Source organism: Rattus norvegicus, chromosome 6, assembly GCF_036323735.1.
Source record: "Rattus norvegicus strain BN/NHsdMcwi chromosome 6, GRCr8, whole genome shotgun sequence".
In the NCBI taxonomy this organism is placed as follows: domain Eukaryota; kingdom Metazoa; phylum Chordata; class Mammalia; order Rodentia; family Muridae; genus Rattus; species Rattus norvegicus.
The window spans coordinates 144,639,226-144,654,171 of NC_086024.1; the positions used below are offsets into that span (position 1 = coordinate 144,639,226).

The 14,946-nt window shown below is 44.2% G+C and overlaps 1 protein-coding gene across 1 annotated transcript in view; it reads left to right on the forward strand.

Moving 5' to 3' along the window:
* Rapgef5 (Rap guanine nucleotide exchange factor 5) overlaps nucleotides 1-14,946 on the forward strand; it is a 234,747-nt gene that overhangs the window by 51,064 nt on the left and 168,737 nt on the right. The window contains exon 6 of the mRNA NM_001395143.1: nucleotides 10,178-10,244. Coding sequence (NP_001382072.1) covers nucleotides 10,178-10,244 — 67 coding nt within the window. The remainder of the gene's footprint in view (nucleotides 1-10,177; nucleotides 10,245-14,946) is intronic.

Consider the following 14,946-nt stretch of genomic DNA (forward strand, 5'->3'; position numbering starts at 1 on the left):
GTAAGACAAGTGAACTGCCCTTACTCCTCAGGTAGAGACTATCGCTTCCAAGAGATGCACTCCTCCAACCATAGCAAACATAACTTTCTTTTGTTAGCTAAAACTGACAGCGTTGAGTAGTTAATTCAGTCTTTTCGGGAAGGAACATTTTATACTAATGATACATTTCTGACAAGAAAGTTGGATGTCAAGCGTATATTTCATGTCAGGCACAGTACTAGAAGAATGCCTTACAGTTTTTGTTTCACTTCAGAAAGATTCTTTAAGATGGGTACCACTAATTTCCATTTTATGAGTGAAGAAACTGAGGCACAGAAGTCAAGTCACTGGACCAAGGTCGCACAGACGCAGAGGGTAGTTTTAGTGGTTGAGTTTACATCGGTCTACCTTTAATGCCACAGTTTTTTTACACCTGCTATGATGTGTTCTCAGACGTGAGGGGATGATCTCAGCACCCTCTTCAGGGAGTTGTAAGCGCAAGTTATGGAAGTGTGAGAAGACTGCGATTATGGGTTTGTCCTCACCTCCTTTGGCAGGAGGCTGTGCTATAGGAGTGCAGATTGCAATGACACTGAATTATGGCGACATGGAGGGCCCTTTATTTAATATGCTCTTTGTAGAGGTCACAAGTATCTAAGAGTGGTGGAGGCACATTTCAGCAAATTCCAAGGTGCTCTCTAGGAAGGAGTGACGAGGCTTTTCAATCAGACAGAGCTGTGGTGACTGACATTAACCCCGAAGGACTGCTATTCTCTGATAGGGTTCTTCTACCATCCTGTGTTTTACACACAGTAGTGGCATACCTGGGTATGCTCAAATTAAGGAGGAGGCCGGAGAGGAGTGAATAATCTTGCAGGCAGTCATGGTTTAATCTGCCGCTCCTCCCCAAGACAGCAAGTTAGAATGCCAGTGGTTGAGGTGGTAGCCTTGCATTGAGTAACTCCTGGATCTGCTCTAGCTTTTGAAAAGTGTCAGTTATTTTAAAACTTCAGGCTTTAATGCCAATCCCAGATGGCTTGCAATCTTCTGTCATACCGATTACTGTGGGTACAAATGGCAGGTCCTGGGGTGAGAACGGACTGTAGAATGCCACATTCATCAGCAAGTTTCCTCCATTTGGCATGAGCATTTGGTCACAGTCACTCACTGGTACAAATGGTTGCTGGAGAACCAAGGACCTGTTTATTCCTAGCATAAAAGAATAAAGTTACTAAACCATGCTTTTCTTCTGGTGCGAGAAGATATATATATCCGCTCTGTATTAGAGGTATGAGAACTTCTGTGCAGCAGTAGAACATTCTTGGATTATTGCCTTTGAGCTATTCCACTTTAGAATAACGGATGGTCAGAGAAAGGATGCCCAGGGACACTGCCGTTTCTCAGTTGAATCGCACACCCTCCCCTGGTTCCTGCACAGACCTTCATTATAACTCCGACTTTGACCTGGAAATCTTGCTGTCTCAGTCTTCAGCCCACACTGGTTATACTCGACTGCTAGAGCTCCGCTCTGCTCTGCTCCCTGTTTTGCCTTTTTCTTTTCCCTGTTAAGTTCTGCCCAACCCTCAAGGGGGAGCCCACGTCCTACCTTGCCTATGAAGTTTCCCTGATGTCCTTGGACTGTCTTAGACTTGTGGTTGGTAAATCACTGTTGTTCCTGTTGGTGATTTTAAAAAGAAAAAAAAAATCTGTTCTTCTGCGTCTCTCTTAGCTTTCTGTTCTTTCACTCTTGACTTCTAACTGAAACGCCCTCTGAAGTCCTTTTGATTCTTGTTTTTCCATTTATGAGCTAAAAACTCCATCCTGTGGTGCTTTTAATAACCCTTTTGATATTTGAAAGCTATTAGGCTCTACCTACTCAGTCCCACATTAGGTCCCCTAACTCGCCATCCTCCCTAAATGACTTTAAAATGATGCCAGAGAACCACTTAATGTCCCTGTATAAACACAAATCTGTTCTCTACAAAAGTATTTTTAAAGAGGGAAAAAATAATAAGGGGGATTTTGTAATTTAAAAAAGAATGTCGTCCACAACGTCCACAATGTCCACAGCGGGAAGAGAGATGGCGCTGTGTGAGCTTGCTGCCTAGTTTGAGGAAACAAATGTTCAACTCTCTGTGAGATAGTTTTTTAATCCACCCCTCCCCCAAGAAAAAGAGAGATTTTCAAAGTATTGAGTTGGTTTTCAGGGTATTGGTTGGTCTCAGGGAAAGAGACCGGTTGTTGAACCTCGTTCAGATAGAAGCCCAGATGAAGTTATTCGGAATGAACTTCTTCCTGATGCTATTATTATTGTTGTTGTTTTTGTTATATTATTATTATTATTTTATTATTATTATTATTATTATTATTATTATTATTATTATTATTTTACTATGGTTGAGAGGAGAGGAGAGTGAGTGAAGTTTGAGAAATTAACAGAAACAAGAAAGGCAGCCTAGTTGTTCCGGCAGGACTTCTACGATGGTTCTTCCTGATATGAACCTGATTGGAAGCTGATGCTTTTCAAAGCCAAGCCCAGCTCAACTGCAGTATGCTGCCTCTCTGCTCACAAGGGTGAAGAGGCTGGACTCCAGTCTGTCACTGACCTTTGAATACATAAAACCATAGCCTTCCAGTTAGGCTCAGCTCAGGATACAGAGGATATATAAAGAAAAATGTACTGTTTTTGTTGTTGTTGTTTTGCTAAGGGACCTGGTGTCTGTTATTGACATAAACACTTGTCCTATTAGCTAACTAGGGAGCTCCTACCTTTGGTCTAATACAGTAAAGTTATTCAAATATGGTGTCTGCTTCTTACCCTGCTCTTTCACAGGATGCCCTGTGGGATGAGGTGGGTAGCTAGCATGGGGCCACTTTGAGGACATGAAGTCTTTCCTGTCCAACAGGAAGCTTTCTCAAACACTTAAACCATCCTTGTGATGACTGCAAGCCTCCTTACTATATTGCCATATTACTATATTAAGTGGTTGAGTTTCAGTCCTGGTTATCCTGGACAGGTCAGCATCCTTGACCCTATGACGCCTGTTCTTTTGGAAGCAGCCTCTGCACACGCTTCCTGGGAGAGTATCTGTTGGCTCTGTCTTCTTACCAGTGACAGTGCTTACGTTTCTTCTCTGATTGCATGGACTTTGTGTTCCTAGGGCTGTGCGTTGGGAGGTCTTGCTTGACCCTGAGGAGACTCCCTTCTAAAGACCGGTCAATTCATGGGGCTAGTAAGACCTTTCCATATGTCGACCAATCAGTGCAAACTCTGCAGTCCGGTCTCTTCTTTTGGGCTTGGGTTTTCTACCTGCCCTGAGCACAGCAGGCTCAGGTACCAGGCAAACGGGGATAGCTGTTCCCCAGAGTGAGGTAAAACTATTGGAACTAGTCATTCTTCAGCCTGTTTAATCCTGCCTCACTGTGGGGAACACGGGGAAAAAAACGTTCTTGTCTGTGTCTTCTCTCCCCACCTCTGCCTTGCTGACTGTGGAGCTTCCTTTTGTAGCTCCTTGGTGTGAAGAGTCTCCTCCTCCCGGGAACTGCAACAAATTGTCATCTCTTAGCATTGTTTTTTAAATCTTCCGGCCTCTGATCATTCAGGTTGGCCACGCCTGAATAATAGCAGAACATACATTTAAAGCCCTGACCTCTAAACACAACTGAGTCTTTGTCTCTGCTTTTCTACCTCCATGCATGCATTCAGCATCAGCTCTACAACAGTGACTCCCAGAACCAGTCCCTGTGCTACCTAATTACCCTGAATAACAACAACATCTACCTGCTAAGCTACTCTTCCTGCCCCCTCACTCCCCTACCCTGCCCCTCACTCACCCCCCTGCCCCTCACTCCCCCACCCTGCCCCTCATTCCCCTACTCTGCCCCTCACTCCCCTACCCTGCCCCTCACTCCCCTACCCTACTCCCTCACTCCCCTACCCTGCCCCTCACTTCCCTACCCTACTCCCTCACTCCCCTACCCTGCCCCTCACTCTCCTACCCTGTCCCTCACTCCCCTACCCTACTCCCTCACTCCCCTACCCTGCCCCTCACTCCCCTACCCTGCCCCTCACTCCCCTACTCTGCCCCTCACTCCCCTACCCTGCCCCTCACTCCCCTACTCTGCCCCCTGACTCTCCTACCCTGCCCCTCACTCCCCTACTCTGCCCCCTGACTCTCCTACCCTGCCCCTCACTCCCCTACCCTGCCCCTCACTCCCCTACCCTGCCCCTCACTCCCCTACCCTGCCATAGTTTCTTCCTGACACACAAGCAGCACAGGAAATTCTTGTTCCTGGGTAGTGCCTGCCTCCTCACAGCTCTGACCCGGGGTTCAAGTTCAGTTCTGTCATTCATTCCTGTCCCTGATCTGCCCTCTGTACTTATGACTTATCCTAATTAGATTTTTGGGACATTTGGAGAGGAAAAATTACTGTCTGGGTAAACAAATACTTTTTGAGTAGTAAATACTTTCATGATTTCACTGGCACGTCTTGTACTTGGGTCAGAGGTGAAGACAGTTTCCATTTATCTCTTCAGATTGCTATCAGGTCAGACTGGCCTCTGTCATTTTCTCATTACTCCTGCAGCCACAGAGGTGGTGAGTCCCCCAGAATCTCCGTTACAGACAAGGCTTATCCAGGGGTAGGAACAGATTGTTCATCATTATCTGACCACATCCACGTTTGAGAGCAGTGCAGGTATGGTAGGAAAATTCGACCCTTTGTGGCTGCTTGCACTAGCATTTGAAATAGTGATAGGCACTTACCTTCAAACCCCCAAAATAAACTGTGAAAAACAGATCCGTGGACACCCGATTTGATTCAGCTTTCAGTTGGCATCATTACTGTGTCCCTGGGCCCAGGAAGCACATGACAGCCACAGTGTATGCTTAGAAATCTTCTTCTGTCAGCATAACTAGCGGCTGACAATGGAAAAATAGTCTCTGAGGAAGTCAGCTGTATTCATTATATTAAAAAAAAAAATCTTACTTTGTGTCTGTTGTTCTTTTCCTGTATGTATTTGCTATGTTAAATGAACAGTCCTTTCCATCCAATTAGTGTTCTGCATGTGGGACAAGGAGGATCTAGACTTGATTGTTAGAGAAGCAAGCTGTGAGGATCTATGGGGTGTCATGTGTATGTGTGTATGCCAGTGTGTGTGTGTGTGTGTGTGTGTGTGTGTGCATATGTGTGTCATGTGTGTGTGTCCTGTGTGTATATGTGTGTGTGTATATATGTGTGTGTGTGTATATATATGTGTGTGTATTTGTGTTGTGTGTGCATGTGTGTGTATCTGTGTGTATGTGTATATATGTGTATTTGTGTTGTGTGTGCATGTGTGTGTATCTGTGTATATGTGTGTGTGTGTGTGCATATGTGTGTCATGTGTGTGTGTCCTGTGTGTATATGTGTGTGTGTGTGCATATGTGTGTCATGTGTGTGTGTCCTGTGTGTATATGTGTGTGTGTGTTTGCACATATGTGCATGTGAGACACACAGACTTTGTAGAGATCAGTGATGCCGTCTTCCTCAAATAGATTCAGCCTTTATTAGTTATATGCTTTTGAACGAAGGATGGTTTTCACACAGGAAGGCTGTTCTAGTGATAAAACATTCTGGCCCCAAGCAAGTTGGAAGGAAAAGGTTTGGCTTACACTTCCAGGTTATAATCTATCATGGAGGGAAGGCAGGGCAGGGAATCAAGCCAGGATTAAAGCAGAAACCGAGGAAGAACGCTGTGTACGAGCTTCCTCTCTGGCTCACTTTGATAAATTTCTTACTCACAGTCCAGTCTAGAGAGGCTGCAGCTAGGACCACCAACACCAATCATCAGTCGACAGCCTCAAAGGTGTGGCCCCCGGCCAGTCTGACCTGTGACTTGAGGTTCCCTCTCTCATGTGATCCTCAGCATAGAGGACGAAGGCCATGCTGTAACTTACATGTTCCCAAGGCCACCCTGGCTTCATGGCTGGGACTACAGCAGTAATGTTCCACGGTGTGAGAAGTGGGAAGAATGCCCTGAAGGGAGAGTCAGGAGCAGTGCAGGATGGATGGATACAGCAGGTGGATATAGTGTGTCTCAGTGTGAAGGGGAGGAGGGGGCAACAGGGAGGGTCAAGGATGGTGTCTAACCAGAGATGTAGTGTAGTGCTGCCATCAGTTAAGCTGGGGAGCACTGTGGGAAGAGAGCAAATTGTTCTGTGGTGTGGTGTGTGTGTTATATGCACGCATGTGTGCATGTATGTATGCACGTGCATGAGTGTATCTCGTGCATGTGTGCAATTTATGTCCTGTGTGTGTATGTGTGTGTTGTATGTGTGTTATGTGCATGTGTCTTGTGTGTGCATATGTGTGCATGTTTGTCTTATATGAGTGCTTTTGCTTCTGTGTATGAGTGTATGTGTCTCATGTGCATATGTATATGCAAGTTCATGTATGTCCCACACATGTGTGTATGTGTGTCCTGTGTGTGCACATATGCATGTGTATGTGTGTACATGTGTCTTGTGTACATATGTCTTGTGTTGTGTGTGTGTATACACACACATTTGTCTTATATGAGTACGTGTACATGTGTGTATGTGTGTGGACATGTGTGTTGTTTATGTGTGTCATGTGTGTGTCCTATGTACATGTCTTGCATGCATGTGTATGAGTATGTGTGCATGAATATATGTGTGCACAGGTGTGTGTTGTATATGTGTGTGTGTATGTGTGTCATGTGTGTATGTATGTGCACATGTGAGAATGTCATATGTACGTGTGCATGTGTATGTGCCTGTATGTATATTTGTGTGTATGGATGTGTTGTTTTTATGGGCATGGGTACAATTTTCTGGTTAGCAGGGTCAAAGAACACAGACTTTAGCATCCCTGCATCCACATGGTAGAACTCTAAGGTATTAGGTTTCACAGACTTTTAGAAGCCTTTGCCTTTGGAGCTCAGTGCATTCATCCCCTTGGAGAACTCCCAGCTCTGCTTCTGTTGGAAAGCGGAGTCCTCGGGAAGCATCGCTGTAATTTCTAAAGGGAACACACCCGATAGACCAGTGCTTCCTGCAGCCTCGGGCACTCAGCCAGGGATTTCTCTTCCTAAGGCCACTTCCCTGTCCTGTAACATGCCTTCCACCCGGGACCTCTTTATTTCCATTCACTAATGACTGCCAAACCAGAACCACAGCTTCCCTCCCTTCTCGCCTTCTCCCTCTCTTGTTCACTGAGGGGCATAGCATGTTCCAGTGATAGTGGACAATATACAGATGGTACACTTGCTGCCTTATCTGCTTTCTTTTCTACTTAATCTGATGGTGAAAACTTGGTCTTTCTTGAGTCGCTCTGTTGTGTATTTGTATATGTAAATAAGAATTTGTCCACATCTTGTAAAATTCGTTTGCCATATTAAGCAAACATTATCATTCTGGCCATTTTATTAGAGAGCTGGGCAGGGTGTTAAGTTCCAAGTGGCCAAAGTAAGCAGAGTAAGAGACCAGCAGGGTCTCCTGCTATTTTCCTGGTCCCTCCACCCCAGCCTCTCACCCCTCAGCCCCCTGCTTTTGCTGGTGATCACCAGCCCTGCTGTCCCGAGCTTCCTCAGTTTCTGTGAGACACACGAAATTTCTGGTGTAGGGAGTTGGGGACCCCCTTAGCAGGGAAGGAAAGTTATTTTTAAACTTAACTGCCCTCAGAAGGTAGTGAGGCTCCTCTGGGTGGCATCTAGGAATGTGGATTTTTAGAAAGGAAATCTTGGTGTCTGTAGGAGATAGAAAATGTCAAGAAAGACCAGAGTCAATCAGAAGTCTTAAACATGGTTATGGTTATGAATTCCTGTGTAATTGAGGGCCTTAACCAAAGCAAGCAGAACCGGAGGAAGGAGCATGAAAGGGTGGTTGATGGTTGGACAACCGCAGTGGGTACAGGAAGGATGGATGGTCACAGGGTACCAGAACACCGAGAAGGGAGCAGGAAAGAGGAAAGCATATATAATTTAATTTAATTTAATTATATATGATTCCGTGTGGGGGGGTGAAAATTCAGGTTACTGGAATCGGCACCCAGCGCCACTAGAAAGGCAGCTGGAGAAAACATGGCATGCTGGGCAAGATTCAGAAACTAGAGGCCTGAGGGTTCTAGACGTTAATCTATGAACGCAGTCATGCCTGCTAACTAAAACTTTCATGTGTTTGTGATCGATTACTTAAGGCAGCTGTAGAGACAAAGAAAGTAGAAAGGAAGAGCTCTGTGCTCTTTGACCTTATGCGGGACTATTCATCATGAGGGGGAAGTTTTCTCAGTCCTTTGTACAGAAGGTAGAATATGGCCCCTTATCAGGGCGGAAGTGGCTTCCACACTGTAGCCCCTCCCTTCCAGAACTGCTTCGGTTGGCTGCAAGGGAAGCTGGGACCTGTAGTCTTTTTCAATGAGGAAACTATTGGTTTGAGTCTGAGAAGCCTAGAAAAGACACAGCAGGTGGTGTTTTGCTGCCGAGATGGTTAGATGCAGGCACATAAGTTTGGTACTGTGCTCTGTGGTGTACTTAGTTCTTAATTTCCTTTCAGATCTGTTCAGTTTACCGAGCCAAATTACATAAGCTAAACCCAGTGGTTTGAATTGTGTAGGGTTTTAAATCTCTTCCCAGTACAGCCTCCTTTTTAAATAAGCACAAATTTTAATAAGGATTGTTGTTGGAAATAATGATTATGCAGGTGACTTCTTAAAAAGGCACGTGAAGGTGAAACGCTTAGTTCCTTCTGTGAATCTTTAGTTAGGTGATGGTTCATTTAGCTGGGAGTTAAGGTGGACGACAAGTGGAGCTAAATTCCATAGCTGCTTCTAGCTATTCTTATAAAGGCAGCGGCTTGTGTCCCTTCCTCAGATTTGAAGGTTGTGTCTTTCTTTCTGAAAAGGAGTTGAATAGCATTTATAGAACCAAGCAACCGATTCCCAAGTTGATCCACTAGCTCATCCCTTCTTACAAAGTCGGAGCTGTACTCTGTGGACAGCTGTGAGACAGCCTCCTGACTTTAGGGTAGTGCTCCAGCTGGCCCACCCCAGCTACCTGAGATGGAAATCAATCACTGGACCGCATTTCTGATATTTTGCTTTATAGATCAATTACCAAGAATCTCTCATCCACAGGCTGTGCTGAAAGGGTTTGCTTATGGAAATAGATTTTGTGTGCAATTTTATATAATTTTATATACAATTTTATATAATGAATTTATAATTCATTTAGCATTAACTCATTGTTTGGCCAAGCCAGAAAGGAAAACAGTTTATAAGATTTTTTTAAAAAGATTTATTTACTTATTTATTATATAAGTACACTGCTACTATCTTTAGACACACCAGAAGAGGGTATTGGATCCTATTACAGATGGTTGTGAGCCACCATGTGGTTTCTGGGAATTGAACTCAGGACCTTTGGAAGAGCAGTCAGTGCTCTTAATCACTGAGCCACCTCTCCAGCCCATAAGATATTTTTAAGTATAAAATTTGTTATTGTATACGTTTGTGGAAATAATACAGGTGATTTTTTTTCCTAAAGAAAATGATCTTATACCGCTATGTCTTGTTTATTTCTTGATATTTGCATAACTTCTTTTTCTCTTCACATTGGCTGTGATTTCTTGAAAAAAAAATCAGAGTTCCTTTCTTTTTTTTTTTTTTTAAACTTTGTATAATAATTTCCACTGTGGGATTAGTCCTAAAATATACTATTTCACAGTGAATTTGCTTGGGCTGAGACTCAAGTGTAGTGGAAAATTCACATTTCATAGCTTCACATTTCATAGCTTCACAGTCTTATTTGGATTCAGGGGGAACTCGGTGCTTAACCGTCTTACGTTCGTGTGCACATTTTTCATAACCGTATCTGTAGATCAGGTGTGCCAGGGTTATCCTGGGATGTCATCTGGGAAGCAGCACCCGGTCCCCTGAACTCAGCTGGCCCATTAGGAAGAGCCACTGGATGACTGACTCTAAAGAACAATTGGCTGGTAACGGATTGTGCCCCACTGGCTCTGCCAACACGGTGTTACTTGCACACTTTCATTCATGACATATTTCATTCATGACATAATGACAATGTCTTTTTTTTTTTTTGGCCCTTTATTTTCTAAATTTGGTAGGTAAGTTTGAGCAACCAGTGCTAAGAGAGTAATCTGTCATTTGTATGTTTTGTTTTTTTTTTTTTTTAAAGTTCTCACCAGAAAGCGGAAGACTCGGAAGAAAGCAGCGATGAAATCCTTGCTCGACTGACATCTGCGGTAAGACCGTTTACCCTACGTGAGGGGAGAAATAGCGAGAGCGGGTCAGAGCGGGGAGGCGGTTTGGGTACAGCTGTTGATTGTTGGGGAAGGCCCATTGCAAGGTGCCAGCCGAGGTGCTTGGCTGCACCCTGCTGTAGCTTCCCATTGGTGTCACAGACTCTTCTGCACAAGGTAGATGCAGCCTTCACGCTATGCCAGTAGCTCCCAGGCTTTGAAATCCAGTGTGACTTAACCTGCTACACAAAAGGGAAAATACTCTGTTTCTTCAGTCAGAAGAAAGGGAGCAAATCAGGCAGCAAAAGGCGATGACATTGGTTTTTAATATGGAATTACAACATTGTCATTACATTTTGTAAGGCCATTGAAAAGGCTTTGCTTGCTGAAGGACAATTCGTGACTTTGTTAGGAAATCTGGATGTTGATGCTAGATTTAATTAGTCCATAAAGTTGGTTAGTTTGTTTATTTAGTTAGTTATTTGAGACAGGGTTTCATTGTTTATCTCTGGCTGGCCCAAAACTCACTGTGTAGACTTGGTGGCCTTGAACTCACAGTTCTGCTTCCAGAGTAAAGAGATTAGAGGTATCCCTGAGTGTGCTGATATTTAAGCTCATTTTTGACAGGCTCTGGGAATCCCCAGGTGTTTAAATCTTTAAACATCCGGCTTTGCAGTTTCTGAGACGCTTTCCTACCTTCCCTTGAGATCCTTTGTGCTGCATTAATATCATGGTCCTAGCTTCTCTAGCTTTGATCAACACTATGACCAAAGGCAACTTGGGGAGGACAGGGTTTACGAGTTTATTTTAGCTTTTGCTTTATAGCCCCTTATCAGGGAAGCCAAGCAGGAACTCAAGGTGGGAATCTGGTAGAAGGAACTGAAGCAGAGAGCACAAAGGAACACGGACTTGCTCCTGTGTTCAAACAGCTCTCTTATATAGTCTAGGCTCTGCCCAGGGCTGATACTACCCATAGGGGGCAAGATCTTTCTACATAAATTCACAATGAAGAAAATGCCTGACAGACATGCCACAGGCAGATCTTTGGAAGCAATTCCCCAGTTGAGGTTCTCGCTGTCCAACTGGGTCAAGCTGACAGTCGAGATTGGCCCTGACCCCCCTTAATAAAACACTAATTGCGGAAAAATCATGTTCGATTGGGCTGTATGTGAATGGGACTGTCTGCCTAGAGTGTGGCACGCCAGGTCTCCACCTGGACACAGCTTGGAGGATGAATGCGCTTTACTACTCTGGGATAAATTTAGAAAAGTAATTTTGGAGCTAATGTGGTGAGCTTTGATACAGAAGCTCACATGAAAGGGAATCTTGACAGTGTGTTCGGGAACTACTTAACAACGCGCTTCTGAGTTAAAATGTGGAACGAAAGGGAGTGCCTCTTTAATGCAAAATAATAATTACCGTCTAAAAACCAACTCTAAGTCTGACGCTGTGTTAAATATACCATCTGTGCATGTGTGTATGTGTTCTGCTAAGATGCCCAGCAGCACTGTGAAGAAGCTGGCACAGTCTCCCTCTTCCAAGTAGGAAAGCTATTAGAGGTTACTTAACTCCACTGAGCTAAAAAGAAACAGAAGTGGAATTTCTCTTTCCAGTTCCCTAGGATTAGCTACTTAATTATCGTCGGATATCAATTCTCTCAACGGCTTCTTTTTCTGTTTGGTGTCTGTAGTGGTCGAATAAGAATGGCCCCCATCGGCTCAGACATTTGAATGCTTAGTTATCAAGGAGTGGCACTACTTGGGGTGGGGGGTTAGGAAGTATGGCCTTGTTGGAGAAAGTATGTTGTTGTGTAACTGGGGCAGTGAGCTTTGAAGTTTGAGAAGCCCAAGCGAGACCCAGGGTCTCTTCCTGCTGCTGCCGATGGATCCAGAGTAGAACACTCAGCTCCTCCAGTACCAGTCTGCTTGCACATCACCATGCTTCCCACCATGATGAGAATGAACTGTGAGCCAGCCTCGGTTAGATGCTTTCCTTTATAAGAGATGCCACTGCAGTAAAACCCCGAGTAAGATGGCATCCGTGGCTGAGGCCTCGGTGAGGCTCATTTCCCATTGGCCATGATCTGTCCTCCCAGGCTTTCTATCATCCTCTCTTGTAAAAAGTCTTGTTCTCAGGCTTCCTGCCTTTGGGATCCTACATTATGGATAAAGTGATCCAAATTCACCACTGTGGACTAGGTCCTGGTTTCTCATGGGTCTCTGTCTGATTTCTCTCCTATCCCCTCTTCTTTTCCATGCAGTTCTCTTGGGTAATACTTGTTAGAGAGCCAGCAGGAAGAAGGTTCTTGTTGTTGTAAAATTATAAAGAGTGGCTTTCTTTTACCCCGCACTAGATTCAGCATCACAGCACCCCAAGATATCTGGTAGATTTCTTAATCTCGGTCAGCAAAGCCTCTCACCTGTTCTGTTCCATCCCATATCACACACTCTCTCTGAGGCTGGCAACAATCTCTCTATCCTTCCAGTCCCCAAGGCAGGTTATCACCATTGCCAGAAATATACATCTCAATTCCGTGGTGGCTCAGTTTCTCCAGCCGCCACACACTCTCTTAAACTTAAATCACTACATGAAAGAACACACAACACAATAACCTCTGATCCAATTGATAAGATATAATTGCCCACCTAAGCATAAAAGCCCTGTACACATCCATCCCTTAAGAACATTCATAACAAATTGTAAATACGCAGAGTGGAATCTTAGCGTCAGCCTCCATGTTCTCTCTCGATGGCTTCTCTCCTGTTCCCTCCCCATTTTCCGTCCTTGTCCTTTCCGTTCCAGTCTTCTCCTCCCTGAAACTTTTCTCCTGCCCATCCTTCCTTCTCGTCCAGTAACAGGCCTCATTCTATCTTGTACCTGCCTCACCTGCATGATGACATCATCCCACAGGTTCTAATGAGAACCATTGTCTTGTCAGGCAGAGTAAAACTTGACATCCTGTGAAAGTCCAAGGCTGTTTCTTGTCCCCTTATTTTCCCTATGCTTGTGTACAGAGCCTCTCTCCTTTGCCATCCTTTATGGGACTCTCTATTCCCTTGGTTGGTATAACATTTAGTTATTTAGTTCACACACACACACACACACACACACACACACACACACACACACACACAGAACCTCTTTGATAACTCAACAATTTGAATTTGAAATGTTGGAGAGATTCCCCTTCTCAGTGGTACCTGAGAGTACTGGTGATGTGTATTTTGCTGTTGTCATAATTATTGTCTATTTTTGTTTGTTTTCTTTTTGGTGACATCCTTAGACCAACGATGACTACTTTGGTTTTTTTTTTTGTTTTTTTTTTTTTTTTTTCACGTTGGTACTGCTTCATGAAGCAGCTATAACACAGGGTTTGGATTAGCTGAGTCTTTAAGAAGGTATCTTAGTAGAGGCCTTGTTCAATATCTAAGCCAAGCCAGCCACGCCTAGAAGTAATCTTCACCAGGAGGTGGGGAGAGGGTAGGGACCTGTAATACTGAGTGCATAATAAACACCATGCGATCATTTTTTTAATGCTTTGGGCAATGATTTTAAAATGTAAACACTTCATTTCCACTTGCCTCTTTCCTCTCTGAGGAATGTAGTTAATCTCCTCCCCCCCTTATCTCACCAGCCTGAATAGGCTTGTCTATTCAGAGAATAAAAGTCAGTCCCCTCCGCACCCCTGAATGACTAAGCTTCTGTCTGGCTGACTCCGGATCATACACATCAAGTTACCTTATACTTTTATCTGTGGGAAATATAAAATTTCTATTTGGAATACACAGTCTGTCTCTGGTTCTTTCAGTGGTGCAAAGAGATACTGTGTAATTTTGGAGAAGGGCCAGATAGACTGAGCTTTGAGAGGAGGCATCAAGTAGGACCCACAATGTCTGATTTGGGTTCAGGTAATATTAGCAGCAGTGGATCTGGGGGACAGCCGGGGGTGGTAGACTGTGGTACAGCTCAGGGGTAGAAAGGGTATAGCTCAGGGGTGGAGGCTGGGGCACATTTCTGGTGGTGTTTGTGTTTTCTAAAGAGACACAGAGCTGTCCCCTCTGTGTGTCAGTACTGCCTTTATCCTGCTTGAATATGCAGAGGCCACTGGATTGTGGACTAAAGACCTCTGGGGTCACTTGGAGAGAGGGGTAAGATTTCTTCAGTTTCTGTTAGGTGGATTTTTCAGTGACACCTCATAAGCATGTATACTTTTATGCCATTTATGTGTTTCCATATATACTCTTATGTTATACGCCTGTTGCACACCAACTGTATTTTCTTCTTCTTGATAATATGTCCCAAAACCCCATACAAGACAGATATCAGCACACACATAGACAGCCTCAGAATATTAACTCCCAGGGTCTGGAGAATGCCTCAGTGGTTAAGAGCACTGGTTCTTGCAGAAGTCCTGGTTCCCAGCATGCACATGGTGGCTCCCGCTCTCTGTTACTCCAATTCTAGGACATCCGATGCCCTCTCCTGATCTCTACAGGCACCAGAAACAGACCTGGTGCATATATATGCATGCAGGCATGACACTCACACATGCGGAATATAATAAGTAAACCTTTAAGAAAATTAATTTCTAAGTCATCATCTCTAATTCTAAAGTTGTCCTAGCCTACCCGGATATGATAATGTAGTGAAATTCTACTTCTAAGGACTTGCTTTGTGGAAGCAGGACAATGTGTGTCGTTTAGCT